The sequence below is a fragment of the Sebastes fasciatus genome, chromosome 9 (assembly GCF_043250625.1).
Source record: "Sebastes fasciatus isolate fSebFas1 chromosome 9, fSebFas1.pri, whole genome shotgun sequence".
NCBI classification, from domain to species: domain Eukaryota; kingdom Metazoa; phylum Chordata; class Actinopteri; order Perciformes; family Sebastidae; genus Sebastes; species Sebastes fasciatus.
The window spans coordinates 24,885,425-24,912,502 of NC_133803.1; the positions used below are offsets into that span (position 1 = coordinate 24,885,425).

At 41.8% G+C, this 27,078-nt stretch overlaps 1 protein-coding gene across 2 annotated transcripts in view; it reads right to left on the minus strand.

Moving 5' to 3' along the window:
- Positions 1–27,078, minus strand: part of inpp5a (inositol polyphosphate-5-phosphatase A) — a 170,059-nt gene that overhangs the window by 67,124 nt on the left and 75,857 nt on the right. For both annotated transcript variants that reach the window (XM_074646884.1, XM_074646886.1), the window contains exons 5-7: positions 9,824–9,887; positions 7,731–7,834; positions 81–133 (exon numbers count right to left, since the gene is read on the minus strand). In XM_074646884.1, the coding sequence (XP_074502985.1) occupies positions 81–133; positions 7,731–7,834; positions 9,824–9,887 (221 nt within the window). The remainder of the gene's footprint in view (positions 1–80; positions 134–7,730; positions 7,835–9,823; positions 9,888–27,078) is intronic.

Consider the following 27,078-nt stretch of genomic DNA (forward strand, 5'->3'; position numbering starts at 1 on the left):
ATCTCTAATCACAGTGATACAGTTGTAATGATTGCGGGTTGAACAGAGATGAGGTGGGATGTGTCGCTGTGGGAACTCACCAGTCAGGCAGGGCCCATCGAGTCCTGATGAATCCCTTTCTGGACCACTTGCACTGCAGAACGGAGAGACTCAATTTAGCGTGACATCAGTAAGTAAGATTCAGTCATCACAAGGCAAATGAAAGCGAGAATGTCAAACGTTTTCACAGTCATGTAACAATGCCCATCATCTGGGAGCACGATATCAAATTTTTCAACACAATCATAAACTATTAAGTTGAATTTACATCCCAGAAATGTCCTCTTGTATAGAATTATGAGGGTTTTAATGAAATAGTTGAGTAAATAATATACTTTCCACCACTGATTATAAGTAAAGGAAGCCTGTTTATTTGTTTAAATCCAGCTGACTGACACATTTTCTTTTCTTCAGACACTTCAAAAGTTAGTTTAAAGTTCCTCGCCAGCTGCTTTGCCACATGTCTGATAACTAATACAGAGAAATGTTAAATGACCAGCCTCAACACAGAACGTACAGCCTGTATAGGTGAAAGTTAAACAAAATAAACTCAGTGTAGACGTCCAGTATGCAGCCGTTTGATCAGATCCCACCAGCCTTGAGTTAATTATCCAATCACAAGTCCAAAGACCGTCCTCAAACAGCACATGATTCACCGTGAAGCTGGTTATTAAAAGAGAGACAAATTGATGCTGCGAGTGTTCTCATTCTGAATAGATAAATACGTCTCTTTCCCTCAGCCTCTCTCCTTTCCTGTCCATCTCTCTCTGATACTCCTAATGGGGAGTTAACTGCGGTGATGAATAAACTAATTATGGGCCAGGTCACATAATTACAAATTGACTAATTTTATTTAAAAAACTCTGATGCAAATTAAAAGGCTAAGAGGTATTTGATTGCACCTCACATCCTTCAATCTGCATTAGTACAAGATTAACTGTATCAAATTGAATTACATTAGCATACTTGAATTAATCCATACTGCCTCGGCAGGATGTATGGGCCCAATTATAACTCGCGGTCCCGATATTGTGACTTTGAAAGGAGCAAATGGAATTAGATTTGAGTGTCACACGGTGCAGCATAACAGACCTTACACTTAAACAAATATGTCTAGAGCTGCAACAATTATTAAATTAATTGCTAACTATTTTGATAATCAATTAATTAATCAGTTTGAGTATTTTTTTATGAAAAAAAAAGTTAAAATGATCTGATTCCAGCTCCTTATATATGAATATTTTTCTGGTTTCTTTACGCCTCTATGACAGTGAACTAGGGCTGTCAATTGATTAAAACATTTAATCGTGATTAATCGCATGATTGTCCATGATTGTCCATGATTAATCGTGTGTAATCGCAAATTAATCGCACATTTTTTATCTGTTCAAAATGTACCTTAAAGGGAGATTTGTCAAGTATTTAATACTCTTATCAACATGGGTGTGGGCAAATATGCTTGCTTTATGCAAATGTATGTATATATGTATTATTGGAAATCAATTAACAACACAAATCAATGACAAATATTGTCCAGAAACCCTCACAGGTACTGCATTTAACATAAAAAAATATGTTCAAATCATAACATGGCAAACTCAAGCCCAACAACAGCTGTCAGTGTGTCAGTGTGCTGACTTGACTATGACTTGCCCCAAACTGCATGTGATTATCATATAGTGGGCATGTCTGTAAAGGGGAGACTCGTGGGTACCCATAGAACCCATTTTCATTCACATATCTTGAGGTCAGAGGTCAAGGGACCCCTTTGAAAATGGCCATGACAGTTTTTCCTCGCCAAAATGTAGCATAAGTTTCGCAAATAATTGCATTAATGTGTTAAAGAAATTAGTGGCATTAAAATTAATTTGCGTTAAGGCGGTATTATCGCGTTAACTTTGACAGCCCTACAGTAAACTGAATATCGAGTATTTGAAATGTGGATAAAACAAGACATTTGAGGATGTCATCTTGGGCTTTGGGAAACACTGAACAACATTTTTCACCATTTTCTGACATTTTATACACCAAACAACTAATCAATTAATCGAGAAAATAATCAACAGATTAATCGACAATGAAAATAATCATTAGTTGCAGCCCTAAATATGTGTTGAAACAAACTAAATCCAAATATATTGGGAAGATAAACAAAAGAAATGTGGATTGAGTAATCACAATGTGTTTATGTACAGAAAACCCATTAGCGCATTGTACTGTCTGCGTTTGTCAATGTAAAGTTGAGGAAAGAAAGTCTTCGAGTGGGGAGGATGAGGAGGGACAAGACGAAGAGTGAGTGTTGGGGGGGGGGGGGGGGGGACTTGCTTGATGCCCATACAAGCTCTGACTGCAGCCAGAGACGTTTAATCTCGATTTAATTTAAAGAGCCATTAACTACAATCGCAGCATTAAAATCCATCACTTCCTTGACACCCGGCCCCAGATTGCCCCATTTCCTCCACGTATGACTGATTGACCCCCTGCTTCATCGCTTGCTTATACACACACACACACACACACACACACACACACACACACACACACACACACACACACACACACACACACACACACACACACACACACACACACACACACACACACACACACACACACACACACACACACACACACACGTGCGCTAGACACGGCATCCCAGTCGAGTGGAACAAGCATCTACGTATCAGTAAGTAAGAACACACATGCTGTCTATTTCACCCAATTTAAGTGCTTTTATTTTGTAACAGGAGTCCTGTTAAGATGATTATCTCGCACAATCAATCAAAGCGTAGAAGAAGAGAAGTGTCTCTCTCTATTGGCTGACATGATGACATCATGATTTGGTTGCTGCAGCTGATGTTGGAGCGGGAGATGATGACACAGATGCTGTCCGGCCCCATTTAATCTCCTGCTGAAACATCATCACCACCCCTCCCCCCCTCCACGCACACACACACACACACACATCTTAAAAACAGATGAATTTAGCCAATATACTCTTTCTGCAATGTCACAGTTATTTAGAGTAGAAGACGTATTTGGATTGAACGGAGAGGTGACATGTAATCATATCATATATCAGGTTTGGTGGCTGTAAAGAGTCAGTGAGAGGGGACGGGGGGCGGGAGTCAGAGGGCAGCGGTAAAAGGTCGCGAGGCTCGGGGGTTGACATTGGCTGACCTTCCACAGGTCAGCGATGGCGTCTCCGCCCATGACAGTGATGAACGGCGGCTACACAGTGGGTCACGTCCACGGGTGTACACATACGGGCTGACACACAGGATGAGGAAGACAGGAAATAAGAGGAAAAAAAGACGGGGTGACGGAGGGAAGTGGGACCATCGGATTCACTGGACGCTGGAAACCACTACATAAAACTCCCCAATTGTGACCAATGGAAAATTACGCTCCTATAAAATGTCACATGTGACACACACACTCCCAGCTGTTGTCCAAAACACCCTCCTGCCACCGTTCGATTCTTTGACCTTTCTTATATCTCAACTCAAAGTCCAACCCCCATAAATAATATTATGGCGGGGTGATGTTTGGAGGGGGGGTGACAGAAGAGTGCAGGGCAGCGAGGGGAGTGGAGTGGAGAGGGGGGTTACACAAAAGCATTGTGACAGAAATGCACTGTGAGTAATAAGTAATACACACAAACGCTGATTGATTTGAGCCCTGGTAGACAGTCACATTTATCTTTATTCCATCATCCAGGGGGGCCCATCAAATAAGAGAGGGCCTCACAGAGGGTTTATATGACTGGACAGCACGTGAACGTATGTGTGTGTGTGCTCGGATAAAGATGCACCACATGTACAGAGAGCCGTCATTGTCACCACTCAAATGTTGCAGTAAGACGACGCAGGAATGCTTAAAAAGAAGTCGTATGGTAAATTCAAAGAAGCCTAAATTGGATTTTTTCAGTTGTAAAATCAATATAGTTTTTCTGATCTTTCTGTATACAACAAAAAAAAACGAGTGTAGAAAGCTTTCACTTAGCTTTCATTTCAACATTATCCGCTCATTTATGAGCTCCTCGCAGTCTCATGGATCACGGCCGTCACAGAGAACGGCATCTGTGTCACAGGTGTCTCGTGCGGTGATAAACGCAGAGAGCGTTTTACAAGCGACGCCGCTTTAAATGACTTCATCTCCTTAACGCACGCATCCCATCTGTGAATCACGCGTGGCGTTTAAATCAAGAGGAGAGGGGGAAAAACGTGAAGGAAGTTAACTTTCATCGGGGGGCAGAACTTGAAAGTAATCACAGAGCTTACTACAGAGGGCACTAAAAGGGTATGAAAAGTCAATGCTTTTATGGACACGCTCACGGTGCCAAACAACAAATACAAACTCATATGGATGTTGATCTACAGCCTGGACGCTATTCCCTTCCCTGCTCTGTTTTTTTTTCCTTCTACGGCTGTGTAAAACAATCAATAGCAAGGGCACATTAAGGTCTGGGTCGTATACTTTATTTATATAAGGCAATGACAAATCCTTATGATGCAACGGTTTTTGGAGGCATGTATTACTGCGCCAAACAAATAAATATATTAATGCCCACTGGGGAGGCGGAGAGATTGACGGAACAACGGGAAACGACAAGCCGCCAAATCCATCACGGCGACCTTTCAAAAGAAATGCGCCTGTGATTTTGTCCACTTCCGTCTTATTCAGCATTTCAATTAACGTCCCCGCTTCTCTCTCCTTCACTTACAGCTATAACTCACGGTGGGATTACGGAAAGAACCGGTGTTTTGCATACGGAGGCGGTTGTCACTTAAATCAGAATCAAACTAGTGTAGGAGCAGGAGAGGGCCGCAAGCAGGAAGTGTGAATGTAAGTGATTTTACCTAATATTTTATTTTATGACACTGAGTTTGAGCCACTTTTAAAAGCTGAAGTAGAAAGCCATCATGAGCATGATCTAGGATCAATGAAAATGGATATTGACAAAGTGTTAAGTGAGATTATTCAGGAAAAAAAAACTTGCTTGGTTTGATTTCTGTTCTCTTTCAGCACTGGTTGGACATTAGGTTTCACCCTCTACAGCTGAAACTAGGGCTGCAACTAAAGGTTGTTTTCATTGTAAATTAATCTGTTGATTATTGTCTTGATTAATCGATTAGTTCTTTGGTCTATAAAATGTCAGAAAATGGTGAAAATGTTTTGTTTCCCAAAGCCCAAGAGGACGTCCTCAAATGTCTTGTTTTGTCCACAACTCAAAGATATTCAGTTTACTGTCGTAGAGGAGTAAAGAAACCAGAAAATATTCACATTTTAAGAAGCTGGAATCAGAGAAATTTCTTTTTTTCTTAAAAAACAATTAATCGATCATCAAAATAGTTGGTGATTAATTTAATAGTTGACAACTAATCGATTAATCGTTGCAGATCTAGCTGAAACAATTAATCGACGAGTCGACTGACAGAAAAGGTCAAACATTTGCAGGTAAATATGAGTATGTTCTGCATTTCTCCGTTTTATTTCAGTGTAAATTAGAGATGCAACGATTAATTGATTAGTTATCAATCCGTTTGAGTAATTTTGTAAGGAAAAAAAGTCTAAATTCTCTGATTCCAGCTTCTTAAATGTAATTATTTTCTGATTTCTTTACTCCTCTATGACAGAAAACTGAATATCTTTGAGTTGTGGATAAAACAAAAAGACATTTGAGGACGTCATCTTGGGCTCTGAGAAACACTGATCGTCATTTTCTGACATTTTATAGACCAAACAACTAATCAATTAATTGAGAAAAATAATTAATTAAATAAAATAATAATTCACGGACCTCTGGGAGTCCCCCGGACCCCACTTTGAGAATCTCTGGTCTCAACCACCACGCAGCAGCGCTCAAGTGCAGCGAAATGTACTGAATGACATTTGGTTTCTCTTTTATACACACAAACCAACACGCGCATACACCGATCCCTCCCACCATGATGTCATCAGCAGTGACACTTTATTAATGGGGGACTGTAAAGGGAAGACACAGGCAGAGAAACACACACATCCGTCTCCCGGCGGCCACCTGAGCTGTCTGCTGTCACTCTCTAACCTTCCTCAGAGGATCCCATCTGACTAACTGGACCAATTCCAAATACGCATCTTCTTTTTTGCATTGAGAATTAGTTTATGAGCATGTAAACAAGACACCTGCCCTCTGTGTCTGCGCTGTTGACTTTAAATAACTCGGTCGAGGTGTATTTTTCACATTTAACACACATCTAAAGGGTGCATGACACAAAACTGAGACTCAAGCAACTGGTTTGGGACCCTTGTGTGGCGTTCTGTCCGGTCCAAGATCCCCGTGTAATAGGATTCCTCAAAGCTGCAGATGGATGGCAAATCTAGGCGGTTTCATCTACTAAAAGAGGGCATAAATCACGAGCGGAGGAAGCGGGGACGAGGCAGGGGTTATCACCAGTCTGCCTCCCTCATGAGAGCTTTGCATTAAAGCATTAGTGAAATTAATTCATCTTTCATAAGAGGTTTGAGCAGTATCTGTGATCTATGATAACAACCAATTTCTCACTCCGGAGGGGCCGGAGGAGGAAGGGAAGGCGGGAGGAGAAAAAAAATACTCGGCGACCCTGATAGACTACACAAATCTGCTCTTTTTAAATGGGCTAACATTATCTGGAGTGCTGCTCTCTGGAGCATCATCCCAGATTCATATCCCAGCCGGGAAAGAGGCATAAATCACCGGGCAAAACTTTTCTCATCTGCCCCCCCCACTTCCCCACATACACCTCCTTTCTCCCTACATCACTCCCCTCATCCCTCTCACACGCTGGGCCATGCCAGGTTTGTTTTGTGGTTTTCTCTGCTTGTCCTGTTAAACGCAGAACAATGCTTTTCGCTGTAATCATTTTAAATGCGCCTCAATCAGTGTAATTGGTTTTAGATCATCTCTGGAATGGGAAAGTGGGGAAACCTGAGAAGATGGTTGGGTATGTGTGTGTGTGTGTGTGTGTGTGTGTGTGTTTGGGGTGGGGAGTCCTGCAGTGTGTGAAAGAGACGGAAATTGGGGGGAAGTGTGTGAAGGGGCCGTATCCATCTGTTTTGCATATATTTGCGGAGGCGGCCGTCGGAGCATGGTTGACAGATGAGTGGGGAGTGCGGGGATGACACACGGGCGGTCGTGCTCTTTATTACTATATCAGCACAGCTATGCTCGGCGCTCAGCTCCCCCTCTGATAACACACCACAAAAACGGAACACAGCGGAGTGAGCAGAGGATTGCTCCACGGGACACGGCAGAAACAACGAGGACTTTCTCCGTTACACGATTTGAATTTTTTGACTGATTTGTCTTCAAATCAGCCATGTGTCCTGGACTCTAAAACAAAAAGATACATGGAAAACGAAATGGCTTTTGAAAAATGAATAAAAAGTAGGGCAAAGTCATCTCTTTTTTTGTGTAAATTATTATCTGAAGTTTGGCATTGTGGAACAAAACAAGATTTCTTTCACAATTTAGGGGAAAATAAATCAAAATTCATTTTTATCCTTGATTGATAATGTTTTCAATTTAGCAGCTTTATTCAATGGTGTAAAAGAGCTGTGTGTTCATTCATCATTTCCCCCTCTCACTTCGATATCCATCTCAGACGAAAGCTGTCATTAGACGACAACACCACCATCAGTCTGTCAAGTGTGCTTATTACATTACCCACCTCAGGAAAGTAGTCCTGTGGAAACTTCTCCTTCTCCAGCGAGGGTGTGCTTTCTAGTGTCTCTGAGTAGGTTTCCTTCCCGACAACCTTCCTGAATTTCTTAGCTGAAGTGGAGATGGAGGGAAGACGGACAGAGAGAGAAAGAGAAGGATGGAGGAGGTGGAGAAAAGACAGTTTATTGTTACAAACATGGCAGGTTAATTTTTGAAGGCCCCATGTGTGAATCTCCTGATACGATTAAGAGCTCACTGAGCAACTTTGGCTTCCTCAGACAACTGCACCACCTGCTGGTTAGAATGAAGAACATCTGTATTCAGCTACAGAGGTGAGAGTGAGAGGTCACAACACGGTTATTAAATAAAATATATACAGTATGCCTGTCTTTCATCTCTTTGGGCCGACCAGTTTCTCTTCCTTTTTACTTTGTACAGTTCACTGTAGACGATACCTATTGCATCCATCTGTCCTGGAAGATGGATCTGTCCTCTGATGGTATCCCTGAGGTTAAAGGGGTTTATAATGTGGAGGTACTTTCTTATCTGAATCAGGAGACTAAGGACAGAGGGTATTGTATGTGCCACGCTGTTCTTGACGCATTTTAGATCTTTAAAAGTTTGTTTTATTTCTTGGTACATGGCATTATTATGTTATTGTTTCCATGCTGCCAGATCACATGGCACGTTTTTTACATTATGGAGGCCGACTCCAGTACATGAATTTAGTAAAAATAAACAAATAAATGAATAAAATCCAGAAGAAAAACAAAAACAAACAGTCTTGATGCATGACGGCTGAGCAATATATCGATATTATATCGATATTGTGATATAAGACTAGATATCATCTTAGATTTTGGATATCGTAATATGGCATAAGTGTTGCCTTTCCTGATTTTAAAGGGCGCATTACAGTAAAGCGATGTAATTTTCTGAAATTACAGACTGTTCCAGCTGTTCTATTATTTACCTTTACCCACTTAGTCATTATTTCTACTACTGATGATTATTTATCAAAAATTTTATTGTTTAAATATTTTGTAAAAGCACCAATGGTCAACCCTACAACATCAATATGGAGGTTATTTGGTCAAAAATATTTGATTTTCTACCATATCGCCCAGCCCTATGATGCATGTTGGTGATTTATGATTGTGGGCTACATAAACAATGTGACCACAAAGTTCATATTCAATCTCATGCTGCCAAGAGTGACTTGATTAAACATGTGTGTGTGTGTGGGGGTTCCAGATAGGGGTGTAACAACATATTGCTGTGACACAAAATCAGATCAGGACAATATCAACAACAGGATTGTGATATCAAATACATCTGATCATCTACTATTCTTTGGTTTAGTTGTGTTATAAAGACCAGCTTATAAAAAGACATGTCACAGTAAGAAAGGCACATAATAACATGAATGATGGCGTCAGTTTCAGGGTCCTGCTATTGTGCATGCTGGAATATAACGGAGCCAATTATCAGTAACACCTGTGCTTTTCCTGCTATCACAAGTCAAAATGTCTGCTGGGAAAAAGGCCTATGACAAAGGAAATCAACAAAAATGTGCAGTAGTTTATGTGATTCTGACTTTAAATCAGATCTTTAGAGTATGTGTGTGTACATGGGGAGTGGTCCTCTCCCCTCTCGACCCCTCCCCTGCCTTCGCCCTGTCCTTCACTAGGGTAACTGGTGCTAATGCTGACTTGGGTCTAATAGGAAGCGAGGCGCCTCCACATCTATATCCCTTCTTTAATTAGCGCGGCCGCCGGACCCCGGGGCCCTCTGACACCGCAGCCTGATGAGACCGCCGTAACTGTCCAATAACCCGCCGCACACCATTACTGTGGGCCCGAAATCTTATGAATTAAATCCTAATATTAATAAGCATTACCATTCTGTTCCCCCCTCCCTTTACATTATCCTCAAAGCCAATCTCAGCGCGCTGGTTTCTGATGGAAGCGGGAATAGCCTGCGAATGGTTGTGTGTGATATGCAGGGGTGGGATGAGGGGGCACGGCGGTGAGGATTTCATTTCGTGATGATGTATATGTGGAAGTGTGTTGGAGGGCGGGGGGGAGGTTTGGTACTCACCTTTGAAATCAAACTGGTGGATGTTTTTCAAAGACTCGTGGATAAAGTAGAAACTTCCGAGAGCCTGCAAGAGGAAAAAAGTACTTGTGAGATTGGACACATTTTACATAAATGATTTAGGGCTGTCCCAAATACCATTTTTTGGGCTTCGAAGCTTCGGTGAGAAATATTCGAAGGTATTCGAAGCTTCGCGGAGCAGCAGGCTGACATGTCGTCTGTCTGTCTCCCCGTTTCAGTGCCGCTGCTGCACTACTGTACACATATGCACCTCTACACACAACAAATGGCGACATCCGTCTGAGAATAACTAATAATAATTAACGTTGAATATGAATAATGAATAATGTTGTGGGATTATTCCTTATTTCGTGGGCTATTTTGGGATATTTAGTGCCTTCAAATGTGGTCGTGTTTACGAGAAGAGTCCATATGAACGCCCCCCTCTTGTGGTATTCACAACCTCGTAAGTGGAAGGTTTCTGAAAGCTCAGAGTTCGGTGCATAATAAGTTAATATATTGTAATTTTAGTTGTATGTTGTTTTTCTTCGTTATTTTATAATATGTCTGAGGAAAATGTTGGTATTCCCAACGGCCTCATCTTTTTCCTCTGTCATTATGCCTTTACATTTACTACATTATGTTACCCACTTGCTAGCTTGCTAAATTGTTAGCCTCTGTGGCTTCTAGACGTCGACAGTAACGTTAATATTGCCGTTGCTTAGCAGCGGTGTTCTCACGATTTAACCACTTGAACGCCAAGCATATTGCGTACACGACTTCCCATGTTGTAAACATGAGCTCATGAGTTTCATTTGAAGGCACAAATATATATTATTATTACATATTTATATATAAAAAATTTAAAATAAATAAAAACAAAGCATTCGAATAGTGATATGGAGGTCGATTACATGGCGATGATCAAAGTTTCGATGCTTTTAAGCATTCATGTCAGACCTAAAATGACTCCGTACTTTATTGGATCTGGATCCGGTCCAGGATCCAAGATTTATCCCTTCACAGATGAAGATTCTCCACATGACGGGTGGAATAAAACTCCTACATTTCCCACCATTTTCGCCAAATTTACAACCTGTTCAACAGCTACAATTTACAACATTATGTCTCTGGTTTTCCGTCCTCATAACCCTTTCACAATGTTGAGTGCAAAGGATTGACCTAATGTGCGAATGCTTGACTAATAAACTGGGCTGAATGTACAGCGCCTCACTCTTTAACACACTCCACAGCACACGTCCCGCCGCTCCGCTCAATGGGAGGCCACAAACACTACACACCATCGACTACACAACAACAGGTGCTCTCGGTACAGTACGCTCACAGTCGCTGCACACCCCGTTCTCATCTCGGGCTCAGAGTCTTCTAATGTGGCGAGTCAACAATTTGAGCTTTCAAAAGGACACATTCAGATGGACTTTTGAATGAGCAAAGATCAACTTCAATAGGCTTAAAATCTTAATTTTCCCTGCGAACAATCAGGAAACTTTCCCAGTCGGCGGACGAGCCAATCAAAGTCTGTGGGAAGAAGTGAGAGTGGTGCAGAGGGGGATTTGATGCGGTTCACAGTCCGCTACACTGCTTTCTGTTGCCCTCTTTACATTTAGGGCAAATGGAGGCAAAGCTCAAGCTCAATCCCCTGTGTCTTTGAGATAGCAGACCTTCGGCTCGGGATAAATCTGCCCTCAAAGAGAGTAACTTTCACTATAAAGACCAAATTAAAACACAAGAGAGGAAAAATGGCGAAAGACAAAGACGGAAAACAGTGATGTTGCAAGATAAGAGATAACGGGAGAGGTACAGTAAAAGAAAGACGGGTGATGAAGAGGGCTTAGAGGGGTGTGATCAAAAGAAGGAGGAGACATCTGCAGAAGAAAAGGCGCTAGGCATGAAGAAGGATTTAGTCTGGAGGGTTTTCCTGTGTTTTCCTATTGAGGCCGGCTGCAGACGCCTCTCTCCGGCACGCTGGGAGAGAGTTTTTCGGCCCGGCCCGGCCCGGCCCGGCCTCTGCATTATTTATGAGCGCCGGCACATCTTGAGATTAAACATTTGCTGATTTGTCAAAAGCACAAACATGAGGTCCTGCCCATCTCCTTGACATATAAGTTCAGCCGACGGAAAACACTGTCGCACATTTAATTGATGAGAACAGCGGCTGGTGACCCGAACCCCCCAGTCGCCCTCCCTCCCTCCCTCCCTCCCTTCATTGCTTCTTCTCCTGCTCTGACGGAGGACAGAGGGAGGCGGCGGTGGGGGGTGCGTGCATGAGAGGGGACGGCGTTGGGCGAAAGGCAGGACTCAAGGTCACAGCTTCCCATTGCGAGAGGACGGCTTCCAGGAAGGCCCCCCTACGCTTATCCGTGCTCGCTTGTCTTTATGTTCTCTTTCACCTTAAAGTGCCAACAACAGACTTGGAGACAGAGATGGATAGGGAGAGCCGGCCGAGGGGGGGAAAACCGTGCTATTTGTCAAAACGGTGCCGCCACGCTAACTGCTGCTGTTTGTGTAAATATTTCAGTAGGCAGTCAAGTAAAAATGACTATTATGAAATATGACACACGGGAAATTATGGAGATGAAAGGATATATTTCACTCTATTAGAAATGAAATAGCAGAATTTCTCTGGTGAGTCAAAATACTAATGCTGAAAAAATGAGTCGATAAATTGATTAGTTGATTGTAGAGCTGCAACGATTAATCAATTTGTTGTCAGCTATTGAATTAATTGCTAAATATTTTTGATAATCAATTAATCAGTTTGAGTAATATTTTAAGCAAAAAAAAAGAAATAATTCTCTGATTCCAGCTTCTTAAATGTTAATATGTTCTGGTTTCTTTTCTCCTCTATGACAGTAAACTAAATATCTTTGAGTTGTGGACAAAACAAGACATTTGAGGACGCCATCCTGGGCTTTGGGTAACATTTCTAACCATTTCCTGGCATTTTATAGACCAAACAACTAATCAATTAATGGAGAGAAATAATCAATACATTAATCAACAATGAAAATAGTCATTAGTTGCAGCCCCAGATTAAACCCCTTCACTTTAATTCCAAACAGTCTCTCCTGCAGTGGAAGCTGATCTCTCTAGTGGCCCTCAATGCCCACAAAAATTAATACAACATCAAACAAATCGGCATGAATCAATTCTCAAATAAATGATAAACAACTACGCTTAAGTGGCTATCCGTGTAATCGCAAAAATCTACTTAACCCTCCACCCTAATAAATATTTATTTGACATCGGGGTCCAGAAGCTAGCAGCTGCTGTGCTCTCTCTCTCCTCTCCTCCTGCACTCTTCATGAAGAAGCTATTATATTAGCGGGGCGCAATTAATCCATTTGTCTCCTTACATGACAGGCTCAAAATATTCATTAGGGCCGGACTGCGCTGACAGGCCATGCTTATCTTTTACCAGTAGCTTTACAATGGCCTGTGTCAAACGTATGTTTGTCACGTCCCTCTTTATTGATTAGCTGCCAGATTCACTTGAAATAATTAAAAGTATATTTTACATATTTATAAACCCCTCTGCCACGGCGGCTACTTAATTTTCCATTAGTAAAATGCAGTCTATTAAGTGCACCATGAGGGCTGCGGGGGGGGGGGAGGTGAGGGGAAATGAGTAATCACCATAATTGTAGACAGAAAGACAATAAGCGTGCCATAAAAGCTGGGGTTTTATGACTCGTTCTGGCAATGCTATCTCTTATCACGAGTCGTATTGGCTACGCCGCTCACAGATAAGGGCACGCTGACACGCTGTGCACGCCGGCCGTGTGCACGTGTGTGTGCGTACAAGTGTGTGTAGTTGACATTTCCAAAACCCCAGCAGATACGGGCTGAACAAGTCCCAATAGACTGGCTGCTGGAAAATAGAGACTTGAGAGCTGCAGTACATAGCCTGCATACTTTGCTCCGCTGAATGCTTTATCGATACCGAGGGCTGCAAAAATTAGTTCTGGCCGACGAGGAGAAGCAGGAATTCTGTGACCTCTGAATAGATTTTCTGCGTTTAATGTGAAAAATGAGCCATAAAGCAAACATAAAAGTAATCATTTTTCTTCAAGGTCTCACCTCCAATCTGTGCTAAGGGAGAGTGGCCAGTCCCGGGAGAGCTGACACATACACACTCCGGTGTCATCGCAGTGTCACTGTACAACTTCCCGGGGTAATGTTCTGCTGTCCCCCGGACACTAGCAGAGTGCAGCATTATGGGTTTGTGGAGCATAGCGATGAGGGCTTTTAATAGGAAAATAGATGATACACTCATAAAGCACTTTAACAAGAGGAGCTTACTCCGAAGATGTTAACTGTGCCTGGACATGACTGTTTTCATTAGGATATTTAACTGTGTTCAGGTTGTACGTCTACATCTGAACTTTGTATACATATTTTGTTGTATAAAATCTTGTGGTTTCAAATGTGCACTGATGCAATGTGTGACTTTATCCTGATGAAAAGTGTCTGTTTTAGATTATGGATGCACCGATATCGATAGCGGGCCCATACTTACTACAACAGTTGGATCGGGTATCGGTGACAATGGGGCCGATCTATTCAATTCTATGTTTATATACTATATACATTATATACTGGAATTTTAATTATTGTTTAAGTTTTGACCAATTTGTTGCTGCATTAAAAAGGTTAACACTTGAATTGTAAATCCTGCTAATTTTGAAGATTTTTTACCAAGTTGCTGGTGTAAGATTTATTATTCTAAAAAATATCTATGCATTTATTTGCTATATTTTTTATTTTTACAAAATTAAGAAAGCATTGTTTAAGTCAAGCCTGATGTTGCCTTACACATAAAAGAATGATCCCAGTCACTTCATCACAGTGAGGCATACAGCTTATTAATTAAACTATCGGCCGATACTTAAAGCCCAGGTATCACTTTCAGTTTCAGGACTGAAAAAGTCCGATCGGTGCATCCCTATTTTAGATTATTGTTCGTTGTGGTCACAGAAGTTAGTAATTCCGCTTCACACCTAGTGGTAATTGGTAATTCTCTGTGTGGTCCCATACTAAAACATGTCAGCATCAAGATTATAATAATTTAGTTTTAAATTTTCAATTAGTTTTTGTTTTATTTTAGTTTTGGCTTTTTGATTTAATTTCAGTTTAGTTTTGAGTGTGTTTGCTAGTTTTAGTTTAGTTTCAGTTCTTCAGAAATGTTTAGCTGTATGTTTTTATATATTCAGTTTTAGTTTTCTTTTGTTAGGGCCAGGTATATAGTCTCAGAAGTATAGCTACATAAACATACAAAATCCATGATTATCTAAACCACTTCATTTGGAGGAAAAACTGAAAGCAAGAGAGCACCTGAAATGTTGGTTATAATCCCTCATTGTACAGAAAGACTGTGTGCATGTTAGAGCTGATTTCATTAGTTTATTAATCCATTAGTTTACAACTTGTTTGATCGTCTCATTGCCTAGTGTTCCACACAGGAAAGATCGCCAAAACCATGAAAATAAGTCAAGTTGTAATAAAACAGAATGACCCATTAGCAGCACTTCCTTTACAGTGATACAGTACTCAGGGTTATCTCAGCGTTCGGGCTACAGGCTCGTTACAGCCACCTCAGAGAAATATCTCCTCAGGGGTTTCTGTGGCATTTCGCCCTTTAGACAGCTGAGACAAAATGGGCTGTTTTTCCCAGTTTATATCTCATTGCTCAGAAATCCCTGGAGTCCCCTCATCTGTCAAATCCCGAGTGATGCCACACATCCACATAGAAAACATCACCGCAAAGAAACAACTCACAAATGTACACACAAACACGCACGCGCAGTCTTATCGGAAAGGTCAATCAGATATGCTGTCATGAAGAAATGGTGTTGCGATATATCAGAAACACATGTTATGTCAAAACAGCTTAGAGACGGAGGCAGGGACATAAGCTCTGACTAATAGCTACATAATATCCTCATTAGTCACTAAGGACCAGCATTCATACATGGCTATAATCTAAACATACTCCAATACAAAGCAGACAATAGAGCAGCATGCTGTGCGCTCTGACAGCTACTGAATGAATCCACATATCTGTTTCTAGATCAGCCCTCTACGTCCCAGCAAGGGACCCATTGATATGCAGGATCTGGGGCTAAAAGAGCACCTTCACAGGAGCCTCTCTGCACAAACCTCCAATACTGCACAAACAGCCTGTTTGTCATCCCCGGCAAAGGAAAACACCACGGCACAAAAGTGAGCGGCATCAATAGAGATGGCTTGCTTTTTCAGCCCGGAGATACAGATGGAGAAGCCTTAGTATTTTCTACCCCTCCTGAGCCCGCCGCCCACCCCCGGGCTGCCATATGTGTTTGCCAAGGCCCTCTCCCAGTGCCATTGATTGAGTATTCAGAGTATTGAGCCACAGTGTCTATTATTCATCGGCTGCCTGGAAGGCCTGACTGGATACACAGACAAAACTCTCATTAAAACTTCCTCTGTCACTTCCTGTGATTTGAAAGCGGCCTGAGTGTTGGAGCCATCCGTCACGTCCTGAAGGAGCCCTTGTCTCTGGGGTGTGTGTTAGTGTGTGTGTGTCTGTGTGTGTGTGTGTGTGTGTGTGTGTGTGTGTGTGTGTGTGTGTGTGTGTGTGTTGGGGGGGGGGGGGGGGCATAGGTAAGGGACAGAGGGAATGAATTAGACTCTTCACAGATATACTAAAAGGAAACATGCATTTACTTATTTATTTCACAGTAATTAAGATTTAAGTTGAGCTTACTCTCCTTAATGCTCTCCTGCTGTCCCCCTGAGGGACCTCATGAGCAAACCTTGCAAGAAAATTGGTTTACATGGCAAAGCAGGACTAGTATTGATCCCATACAAGTAAAACAGGAACAGCAGATCCAGACCACCTGAACCTCATTTTGACTGGTATTGTGGCTACGGTGGATAATGCTGACTTGTAGCATCAAATTAAGTTCAGATGAGGCTCTTTATACTGAAATGCTTTAATAATGTTTGCATCTGCAACATTTGCTTACAAAACCAATAAGACTAATGGTACGTGTCCACAGGATCCGGCATTTCCACGCTTTCCAATCATTGTCTGTAAGCAGCCATGCAATGCATTCTGGTAGCGTAGTGTTGCATTTCGTCACGTTGGCCGCTCCTCATTTACATTGAGTTGAGGTCTAAGCTACTTTATGCAAATCAGGGGTGTTAAACTAATCGTTGTCGATCTAAAATGAAAACAGATTCAGCAGTTGCATGGCTTATTTCTCGCCAAAAATATTTTCAGAAACACATTTTGGTGAACTGTTTTCATTGTATACGAGAAAAAAAGTTTCCAAATGAGTCGCCATGTTGGTTACGGTTTGAAAGCTTGGAGCAGTAGCCCACAAGTGAATGTGTTTTTCCAATCAAGTGCCTAGTTTCTAGTGGCAGCCCATCGAGCATTCAATGCTGGGAAGCGAGGTAATCCCTCGCGTCCAAAAAACACCCCTATGGACACATACCATTAGAGTCTACGGCAACGCTAGCAGCTCAGCAAGGCTGTAATGGTCATTGTACAGAAAACTAAATAGATGACAAAGTGCAATAGATAAACCAAATTAGACAAACTCAATTTTTGACATGATGAAGTGAGATGAAGTCACCAAAAGTTTACAAAGACTATGAATGTCTGCATCAAAATGCAACATTTCACTTTGAAGCACAAATGTCAACCTGCCAGTGGTGCTAGAGGAAAACTCGGGGAATCACCAAAATCATTAGGATTCATCCTCTGGGGACCATGAATTTCTGTACCAAACTTGGTTCCAATCCATCTGGTAGATGTAGAGATATTTCACTGAATATATGAAAATTGCACGCCAGCTGGATTCTTGTGATGTCACAAGATCGTACAAGAATCACTGGATCAAATATCACACAAAAATCCATCTTGTCAGGTTTCAAGTAATGCTTTTGTGATCGGCAAGCCAGATCACAGACCAATCAGCGTCCTGGCAACTACAGGAGTGGCTTAGGTTTGTGTGACGACACTGAGAGGTAACTGTTCGTTCTAAACAACAATGACGTCTCCTAAAGAGGTTAGCGTAGCTGCAATTACATCAGTTGCATCAGAACTGGAGAGTATTTCTTCATTGAAAGAAGAGCAAAGAACGGCACTGAAGGCTTTTCTCAAAGGAAAAGATGTTTTTGTTCTTCTCAATACTGGCTTCTGCAAGAGTTTGATTGCCATCATCTGAGGTGATCACCAAAGACGTTAGGATTCATCTTCTGGGCACCATGAATGTCTGTACAGAATCTCATGGCAATCCATTCATTAGTGGTTAAGATATTTCACTAAAAAAACAAATATGTAAACCTTATGTTGGCGTTATAGAAATAGTTAGCAGAACACCAAAGTAATTACGACTCATCTCCTGTGGATCATGCAAGTCTTCCCAATGCTTCATGGCAATCCATCAAAGAGTTGTTAAGATATTTCAATCTTGTCCAAAGTGATGGAGCAACCGACCAGCCGACATTTGTTCAAATATTCCCTAATTCCACGATCAGAAACCTGTATTTGCTATTTTTCCCAAAACCTAACCTCCATCCATCCATTTATTGATCGTCTATTTCAAGTAAACCCCCACAGCTGTATGGATCAGTTATGATACCTGTATTTCAGATCCGTAGACTTTGTTTCCGGGCTTCCACTTCATTATTCTAAAATCTCCCAGAATGCAGAGCGACATGCGCCCATGATTGATCTCAAAACCACTGATTTTATTTTCCTTTGAGGAAAATATTATGGATGGGTCTAAACAAGGCATAATTGGCCAAAGCCGCGGCAGCGCCTGACCTGCCAACAATCCAGACCCACTCCCAAGGTTGGCTGCCTCGCTGGGAAATATTGTGCATTAATTTCATTTAGTCTCCCCTCCAACATTCAATGGTAGAAGTTAATTAAATTGCTTGTCCATTGTGTTCATCCACTTACAAAGTTAATGATATTGTGCCGGGGAATTAAAGAGCGTTTTATAAAGCGCACGGGATGGGAGCTGGCAGGCACTACATTGCCCAGTTGAACCCTGTCAGTCGGCGGGCTTCTGGACCCCCTAATTAGCGGTGAAATGGATGCTTCCATCTGCCAATTTCCTGCCATGCTCATCAGTCGTGCAGTCGCTCCTCTAACCTGCCCGGCAGAGGGGTCTAAAGCAATAAAACCATCACAGCAATGACATTCAACAAAAAAAAGAAAAGCGAATACGCGTATACATGATATGACTCAGACTTTAAAAGAGCTTATTTATAATGCCTGGGCTTCTTAGACCACATCGTTGGCTTCTTCAGCATAATCCAGATGGAAGAGTTTGATAACTTTGTTAAAAATGTTGGATACACACAGTAATAGCACCTCGCTTCTATTTTCAGAGAGGGGTGGTTTGAATAAATGTCTTCTGATAAAGCAATAAGACAAAAATGTGGTGGGGCACATATTGATGTAATGCTGGATGCTTATAGGAAAGGTACGCAACTCCAGTCATAATTAAAGGATAACAATTCAATTCAATGCATCATTTCTGCACAGTCCTCAATTTCCAGTGAGGTAGCAGAGCCCTGTCCACTATAGCGAATGATTAATGCTCATATATATTCCAGCTGCGTATTTACTAATACCGTGTTGCTACTTCAGCAGCTTTTAACGAGGACATAAAAACAGAGGATCAAAGTAAATGGGATTACACCTGTGGGGCCTGGGCTGCTGTTGACCTCTTAAGGAGGCTGGGCAAAATGTCCTTTGCATGGCAGTCTGTAAATTCATAGTGGAAATGAATTAAATGAAGCCATGGTGAGGGTGTTTTTTATGCTTGCAGCTTGACACAGGTGCAACTTCCGTATGAGCTGCAGGCTCAAAAACAGAAAACAGCTAATGATGATGTCATGTCATTTCCTCTGCTTGGGCGTGGAATTTAAAAACCTATAACACAATGTCGATACGATGCTGCGTTCCATTTACCTCGGAAACTGGAGGTCAGAGCTGGGAATGACGTCACACCCGAGTTGACCGTGTTCCAGTACAACAAGTACTTATCCCATGAAAGACACATTTGAGTTGCATTATGGGAAGTGTAGGATCCAGTGTTTCTGGAGCCTGACCAATACTAGAGACAAAAAGCCAGAATACCTCGGCCTCTGCTGCTTCGATTTTGTCCGTTCTGCTTTAAATCTGTGTCTTGTGAGTCCTCCAACTTTATGGAAAAGCAATCCTAAATCGCCTGGGTACCTCTTTAACCTCGAGCCAATTTTTTATCCAGAATTCTGGCCACATTTCCGAGATTACCCCATAGGCCTGACACCGAATATCTACAGTACGGTATGCTTATAACAGTTTAGAAAATCTTTGACACGCTGTAGTTTCTTGATGTCACCTCATTTTAACTTGGGAGACATGTAACAATACACTTTCAATGACTCAAGAGGTCATATATACATATGATCTTCTCTAATGTCAGAGAGTATTCTGATATGCCTCATGTTCTGGTGAACTACTGTTGACTAGAGCAGTTCAACAAAGCAAGCAGAGCACTTTAAGGTCACCCAACCCCATGATTATAACACAGCTCTGGTAGGATTGTTCTGTGACTTTATAATAAAGCTCAGGTCAAAACACTGCAGTGCACAATTTAATCAAGACACAAGGCACAACTAGTACTAAAACAGGATGTAACATTCATTCAATGACAAGCAGTGAAGAGCAATATGCGGGACAATTATAGTTCTAAAGGGAAATTTTACAATGTCCGTCCCAGCTAACACGGTCAACGTCTTAAGCCTAAGTGTATCAGACATCTGCAATTGGGCCTGAAAAGACCTCTCTTCTTTAGTCACAGGAAAATAATCTTTTGAAAGCAATCTTCAAATAAACCGTTGATCTTAGAGGCCAGCGTGGTAAATGGCCACTTTCTTTAAACAACTACGCTGTCTGGGCTTGACAAAATCATCGTTTTAAAAGGGGATATGAAGATGATGAATATTTGCCTTATTAGATTGCTCCCAAAGATGAAAAATCAAAGTCTGAACAATTGAGGTATCCATTAGTAATTAAAGTGACATTACCTCCTCTCTATTTTCTCAGGCCTCTGCCTGGTTGCCAGAGCCATTATTCAATTGTTTCGGATGCCGGGGGATAAAATGCCTTTAATATACTTACGCTCATTAATGTAAATCATATTTGGCTATGGATGTCCAATAATCAAAAAGAATATTTCAACTTGTAATTCCCCGTCTGTAAAAGTATTCCCATTAAGGGAAGAGGTCCATGCAAATGACAGGTCTTTGAGCTCATTGATTTTTTTTTTTTTTTCATCTCTGCATTTTGTAAAGGCCTGCTAATGTTGTCATGGACTGTTCATCAATCTATATTATTATCTGATTTAATATTGCGCCTATTCATGTGGCCTCATTTGTGAAAAGAAATGATTGAATTAGGATCATACAGGCTGTAGGGAGAATGGAAGCAATATGATTTTAACTGATCGCTGCGGTTGAATGAAGACCGTAAAGAAGTTTGAAAACTTTTTATATATATATTAGGGCTGTCAATCGATTAAAATATTTAATCACAATTAATCGCACGGTTGTCCATAGTTAAACGCGATTAATCACACTTTTTTTCTATTCAAAGTGTACCTTAAAGGGAGATTTGTCAAGTATTTAATCTTCTTATCAACATGGGAGAGGGCAAATATACTGCTTTATGCAAATATATGTATATATGTATTATTTGAAATCAATTAACAACGTAAAACAATGACATATTGTTCAGAAACCCTCACAGGTACTGCATTTAGCATAAAAAAAATATGCTCAAATCATAACATGGTAAACTGCAGCCCAACAGGCAACAACAGCTGTCAGTGTGTCAGTGTGCTGACTTGACTATGACTTGCCCCAAACTGCATGTGATTATCATAAAGTGGGCATGTCTGTAATGGGGAGACTCGTGGGTACCCATAGAACCCATTTTCATTCACACATCTTGAGGCCAGAGGTCGAGGGACCCCTTTGAAAATGGCCATGCCAGTTTTTCCTCACCAAAATTTAGCGCAAGTTTGGAGCATTATTTAGCATCCTTCGCAAAAGCTAGTATGACATGGTTGGTACCAATGGATTCCTTAGGTTTTCTTGTTTCATATGATGCCAGTAGCTTCACTCTAGCTTTAACTGAGCCCGCTACAACCTAAAAATTGCAAGTTGCATTAAGCATTATTATCGTGTTAACTTTGACAGCCCTAATATACAGTATATATACTGAATGCACAATTAGTTTACTTGCCTTTAATGAACACTTACTAAACATTTAAATGCATTTGTAGAGGTGAAGCACATGTGCACACACGCCTATCAACATCTGGGGTAAAGTGAGCGGTGACATAAGCAACTTTCGATGTCAAATAATCAGTATTGAGCAAACTCAACTCTCCCTGAGGACACTGGCTGTCAGAGCTGTGATGTCAGCCGGAAAAGTAATCTGTCAGCTTGTGTCCAGAGGCAGCTTTGATTCTGTCCCTGTCCCACGTCGCCTGTGGCTCGCCCATGTGGCCTTGTAATGACAAAGTGGCATCCTTGGCTGCCCAGTGAGATACAGCTCCATCGCAGAGTCCCATAATGAAATATATTAGTTTGCTGCATCTTAGTGGCATTACTTTGTCACTTGTGAGAAGAATTTATCAGTAAGGTCCTCATTTCTCTGTATCAAGAGCCCTTCCTCCTCCCTTAGTACAAACACAACTCTTCCTAAATGAAGGCAACACCGTCTAGATCATGAGCCATCTCGTGAAGCATCTATAATATACGACAGCTTCCGCGGCGCAGGGACAATCGATGGCGGTCTACAGTATCTCCTCGGGCCCGAGAGGCTCGAGAGCTTCTGAAGCTCAAGCTGAGAAGTCAGCCCATCAGAGGAAAGGGTTCAGTTTTGAGGTTGCGTTCAGAAAAATCATTTTTCCCCCCCTGGATGTATAAAAAAAAAATAAGCAGCTTTCTGTCTGTGTTCTGTCTGGGTATGAGCAGAGGCGTTCTCGGAGCACAACAGTGACCACAGGACCGTGAAGCTTTAGAGGAGTCTGCAAAAACACACGCAGCGGCTCGTCTCAGGCTAAGACGCCCGTCCGGTGGCTCTTTGTGGCCTTCTTTGTCTTTATGTAAAAACCAATGCTCGCCAATGATGTGTTATGTAAAATTCCCAGAGGCTTGATTTAAATGGTTGGATATCCTCCATGCTAGCTTAGTTATACTCCAGTGCATCGCCCCTAAGAGCACATGGACGCTGCATGAAAAGCAAATGTAAATGCAGCCTCAGCTTCTCAGATAACAAGAAATTATGTCATGGGCTTTTTTTCCTCTTATTGTATTATTATAATAATAAATAAAAAAGAGTGAACAACGGAGGACTTTTCTTACGCAGATGTTTCTTTTTTATCCGTACAATCGCAGCATCCGGCCTCTCCCGTGGCCCCTCTGAACAGACAGCTTTAAGATGTGAGTGAGCAGAGGTCCTGTGCCAGGGGCAAGAGTGGCAGCAAACCCACGTCTGCTCTCCTGTAAATATCACACCCACAGAAATGTGGGAGGAAAAGAGGATTTGGAAGGGGCCCATGCAGGTCTGCGACAAGGCTCCTGGGTCGCCCCTTTGAGTGCTCCACAGATGACCAGGTGGTACTGTATTGTATATCATTAGGTCAGTAGAGAAGAATACGCAATGTGCAGTGCATCTGTTGCATCTGAGAACAAATCAGACTCAATACTAGACATGACTTTGACTTTGCAGGTGCCATCAGGAAGATTTAGCAGTGGCTGTGCACAAACAAGGGCAAAAACATTAACAACCAACCTACAGTAGGTTTCTTTCTTCCCCCTTTTGACCTGTAAATATTGTTGAGGTGAGGTGTAAATGAATTACATAATGATATTATACATTATGGGAAAGTGCTATTTCATAAAACATTTTCTTAACAGATGTCTTTAAAGGTGCTAAATTCAAAATTCATATTAATATAGCAGCAAACAACTATGTAACGATATAGAGGAGTAATGTCTACCTGAGCAGAGAATGAAGTCTCTCTCCCTCTGTGTGCTGTAATCCGAGCTTGTCTGTGCTTTATTTACATAGCCAGTCCGGAACCTGCGTACATATTAGTGCATGTGAGTCCCAGTGCTCGTGTCGCATTGGCTAGCTAACCGGCGCCACTCTACACTGCACTCATACGGCGGTTATCACTGATAGCGCCACCCTAACCCAAGGCGTTTTTGCAGAAGCGTAGTGCTCACTCTCCGGTTTCCCCTCAGACTAACACTGTTAGCTCTGTCAGCACTGTTGCCGTTGTTTGCACACGTTGTTGCACAGAAAGAAAACAACAGTATATCAAATGAAAGATAATGATCCTCTATATCAACAAATAATCATACATTTCTATAAACTCATTCCATTGATTTAAAGTCTCAAAGATACAGACTCACTAAACAGAGATAAGAAGACTCAGTTCTCTTCTGCCAGCGTTCATTTCCAGCTGGCCAAAGAGTGCCTTTGAAAAGTGTTTTTTTTTTCCTTTTCAGAAATGTAATTAGGCCGTTAAAATTAAGAGCTTGAATTTAACTAAAAGAGCATAACATCCAATCTAATTAGAGGGCTCTTTAATGAGTTGGAAATTAGCTACAGCATGGTGCACACAGGGAGCCATTGTGGCTTGAACTTGTGCAGGGACCCTGCTGACTGGGTCACCCTTTGTGTTAGATTGGTTCCCACTTGGGAAGCATTACTCACTGGTTACGCTTTACCATCAAGACAACAAACACAAGGATATACAACATAAAACAAGGGTAACAAACCAACACTGGGGTGAGCGAGTGTAGTCCATAAATGGGCCTATATATTTGCTTGGTCAATCATAGGAGATGCATTTTGATGTGTGCATGAAGCAGCGCGGAGACAATACATCATAAGCTATTGCACGCTCCGCCCTCAAACAAACCCTCAATAAGTTTCATCAGGCGGACTCTGGAGGTCCCGTATCAGCGCGCTGTCTTTCCGTTAGCCCAGCAACGCCCCTCATCTGCTGAAGCCCGTCTACCTCTGACCTCCAGAACCTTACAGCGACTGCATTAATTTTCCTAACAAAAATCAATCGGCCGAGGAATGGGACAAGGAGGAAGGCCCTCGTTATTACACCGGGCGGGACACACCCTCTCGTTGGGAGTGTACGGCTGTTTTTATTGGTAATAGTTTAACAGGGGGTGGCGGCTAGGGGACAAAGGGATAGCTCATTTCCCCTGACCCCGCAGATGACTCATTCCAAATATACTTCCACAAGCAAGATAACATCATTAGAAAATGAGACAACTTTGGGGTTATTTGATGTGAAATTGCTTAATCACAAGGTGGGGAAGCATATGAGACTCATTTGTCTGAAAAGATGGCATTGAAATGTGTTGGGGTTTGAAAGGGAATATAATGCATTCAGTCAAGGGCAAGAGAGGGCATATGACTGCAAATTCCCAGCCATGTGGCTGTTTCATTTTTGTTTGTCTATTTATATGCAGGCTAGCCGAACAGACTCGCTAAACATTTCCCAAAATCAGATTAGGAAATTATGAGCCCTATAATTAACCGGCTGTTTCGGCGGAGAGCTTTCGGCTTCCGATTTCCTAATGAGGAGCGAGTGAAAAAATGATTCAATAACGCAACAAATGTGCTTTATGAGCTATTAATATGTAGTACATAACATAAACATGACAACAATACTGGCTACACATTTAAAGATGTGAATAAAGTGTCCATGGTGGGGGAGAGTATAGAGTTATGAGAGTTAAAGAGGAAAGGCAGGCGCTGCATGGGGAGTTTGTGATGCCATTACTCAGACAGCAAGCGGGGGATCATCAGCCCAGCAGGAAGAGAGGTGGAGTGACTGAGTGTGTGTGTTTAAAATGGCCTATGTGTTTAAAATGTGCTGCACAATACCTGCTAATTCTATTAAGTGCCTCTGTGGTGTGGCTGTGTGGTTACGGGTTGATGTAAATGGACGGCTGGTTGACTAAACAATGCAATAGCATTAGAATAAGGTGATTGGATGACAGAGTGGAGTAGAAGGCCCGAGCCCAGCCACCTCGGGCCTTGCCAAGTCCATTACGTGTATTGGAGACATCTCGATATCCGTCACGGGGACTTGCCAGCCGAGAGAGAGGAGAGGTTGTTGTTTTGTTTAGCCTTCATTGTCAAGATGGCTTCCACCTCGCGGCGTCCAGGTGTAGGTAATGCAATCAAATGAGGACCTCACAAACAACCTCCTCCCCCAACGCCTACACACACATACACTTTCAATCTGCTCCGGGACCTTTGGGCTGTTTTAGGAATCACTGGTAGTCAGTCAACTGGCTCAAGGACGAGCATAGACTTGAGTTCGTTTTTGACTTTGCCACCATCTGATTTCATGATGTGTACCTGTTTCCATAAATCATTTCTAAAGCTCTTGACAGCTCAGAGTGGAGAACAACAAGAAAGTAAGAGATGAAGAGGAGAGCATGCAGCACGGACTATGATGCAGCTGCAACAACATATTACTGACATAATATATGGAGGTTGATGATTGCTGGTGATTGTCTATATACATTTATACTCCGGCTACTGAAAACTCGTATTTTTCTCCACTGAAAGGCAGGCGTTCGTTTGCAGTTCTGAATGAATGCACAGTATTAAACTGTAAGTGAGGACGACAACAACAAGGCTTAGCCAGTTGGAAACTCCGAGGACTCAGAAGTGAAGTCAATGCAGGAGTGCCTTAAACTTGCATTCTCTCTAATAGCCAGCAGGGGGCGACTCCTCTGGTTGCAAAATAGAAGTCTGATTGTATAGAAGTCCAGACCGGACAACACCGTGGTAGCGACCTGTCAATCACAAGGTAGCCACGCCCAAAGCTTACCCTGCTTTATGGTCTATTTGACTCTAAATGGGACCATAATTTACTAAATGAACATCATGCTGTATTGAAGAAGACTTGAAACTAGCGATTGAGACCATAAACTCATGTTTACAATGTTCACTGAGGTAATAAATCAAGTGGGAAGTAGGGTCATTTTCTCTATGTAAAACCAAGCTTATTCTTGACTGATCAGAACTTTTGTAATTAATAATCATAAGACCTTATTTATCATTTATTTATTAGGTTTATCAAGACATGTCATAATCAATGTATAGTTTTACTAGACACATAAATGCACTCTTA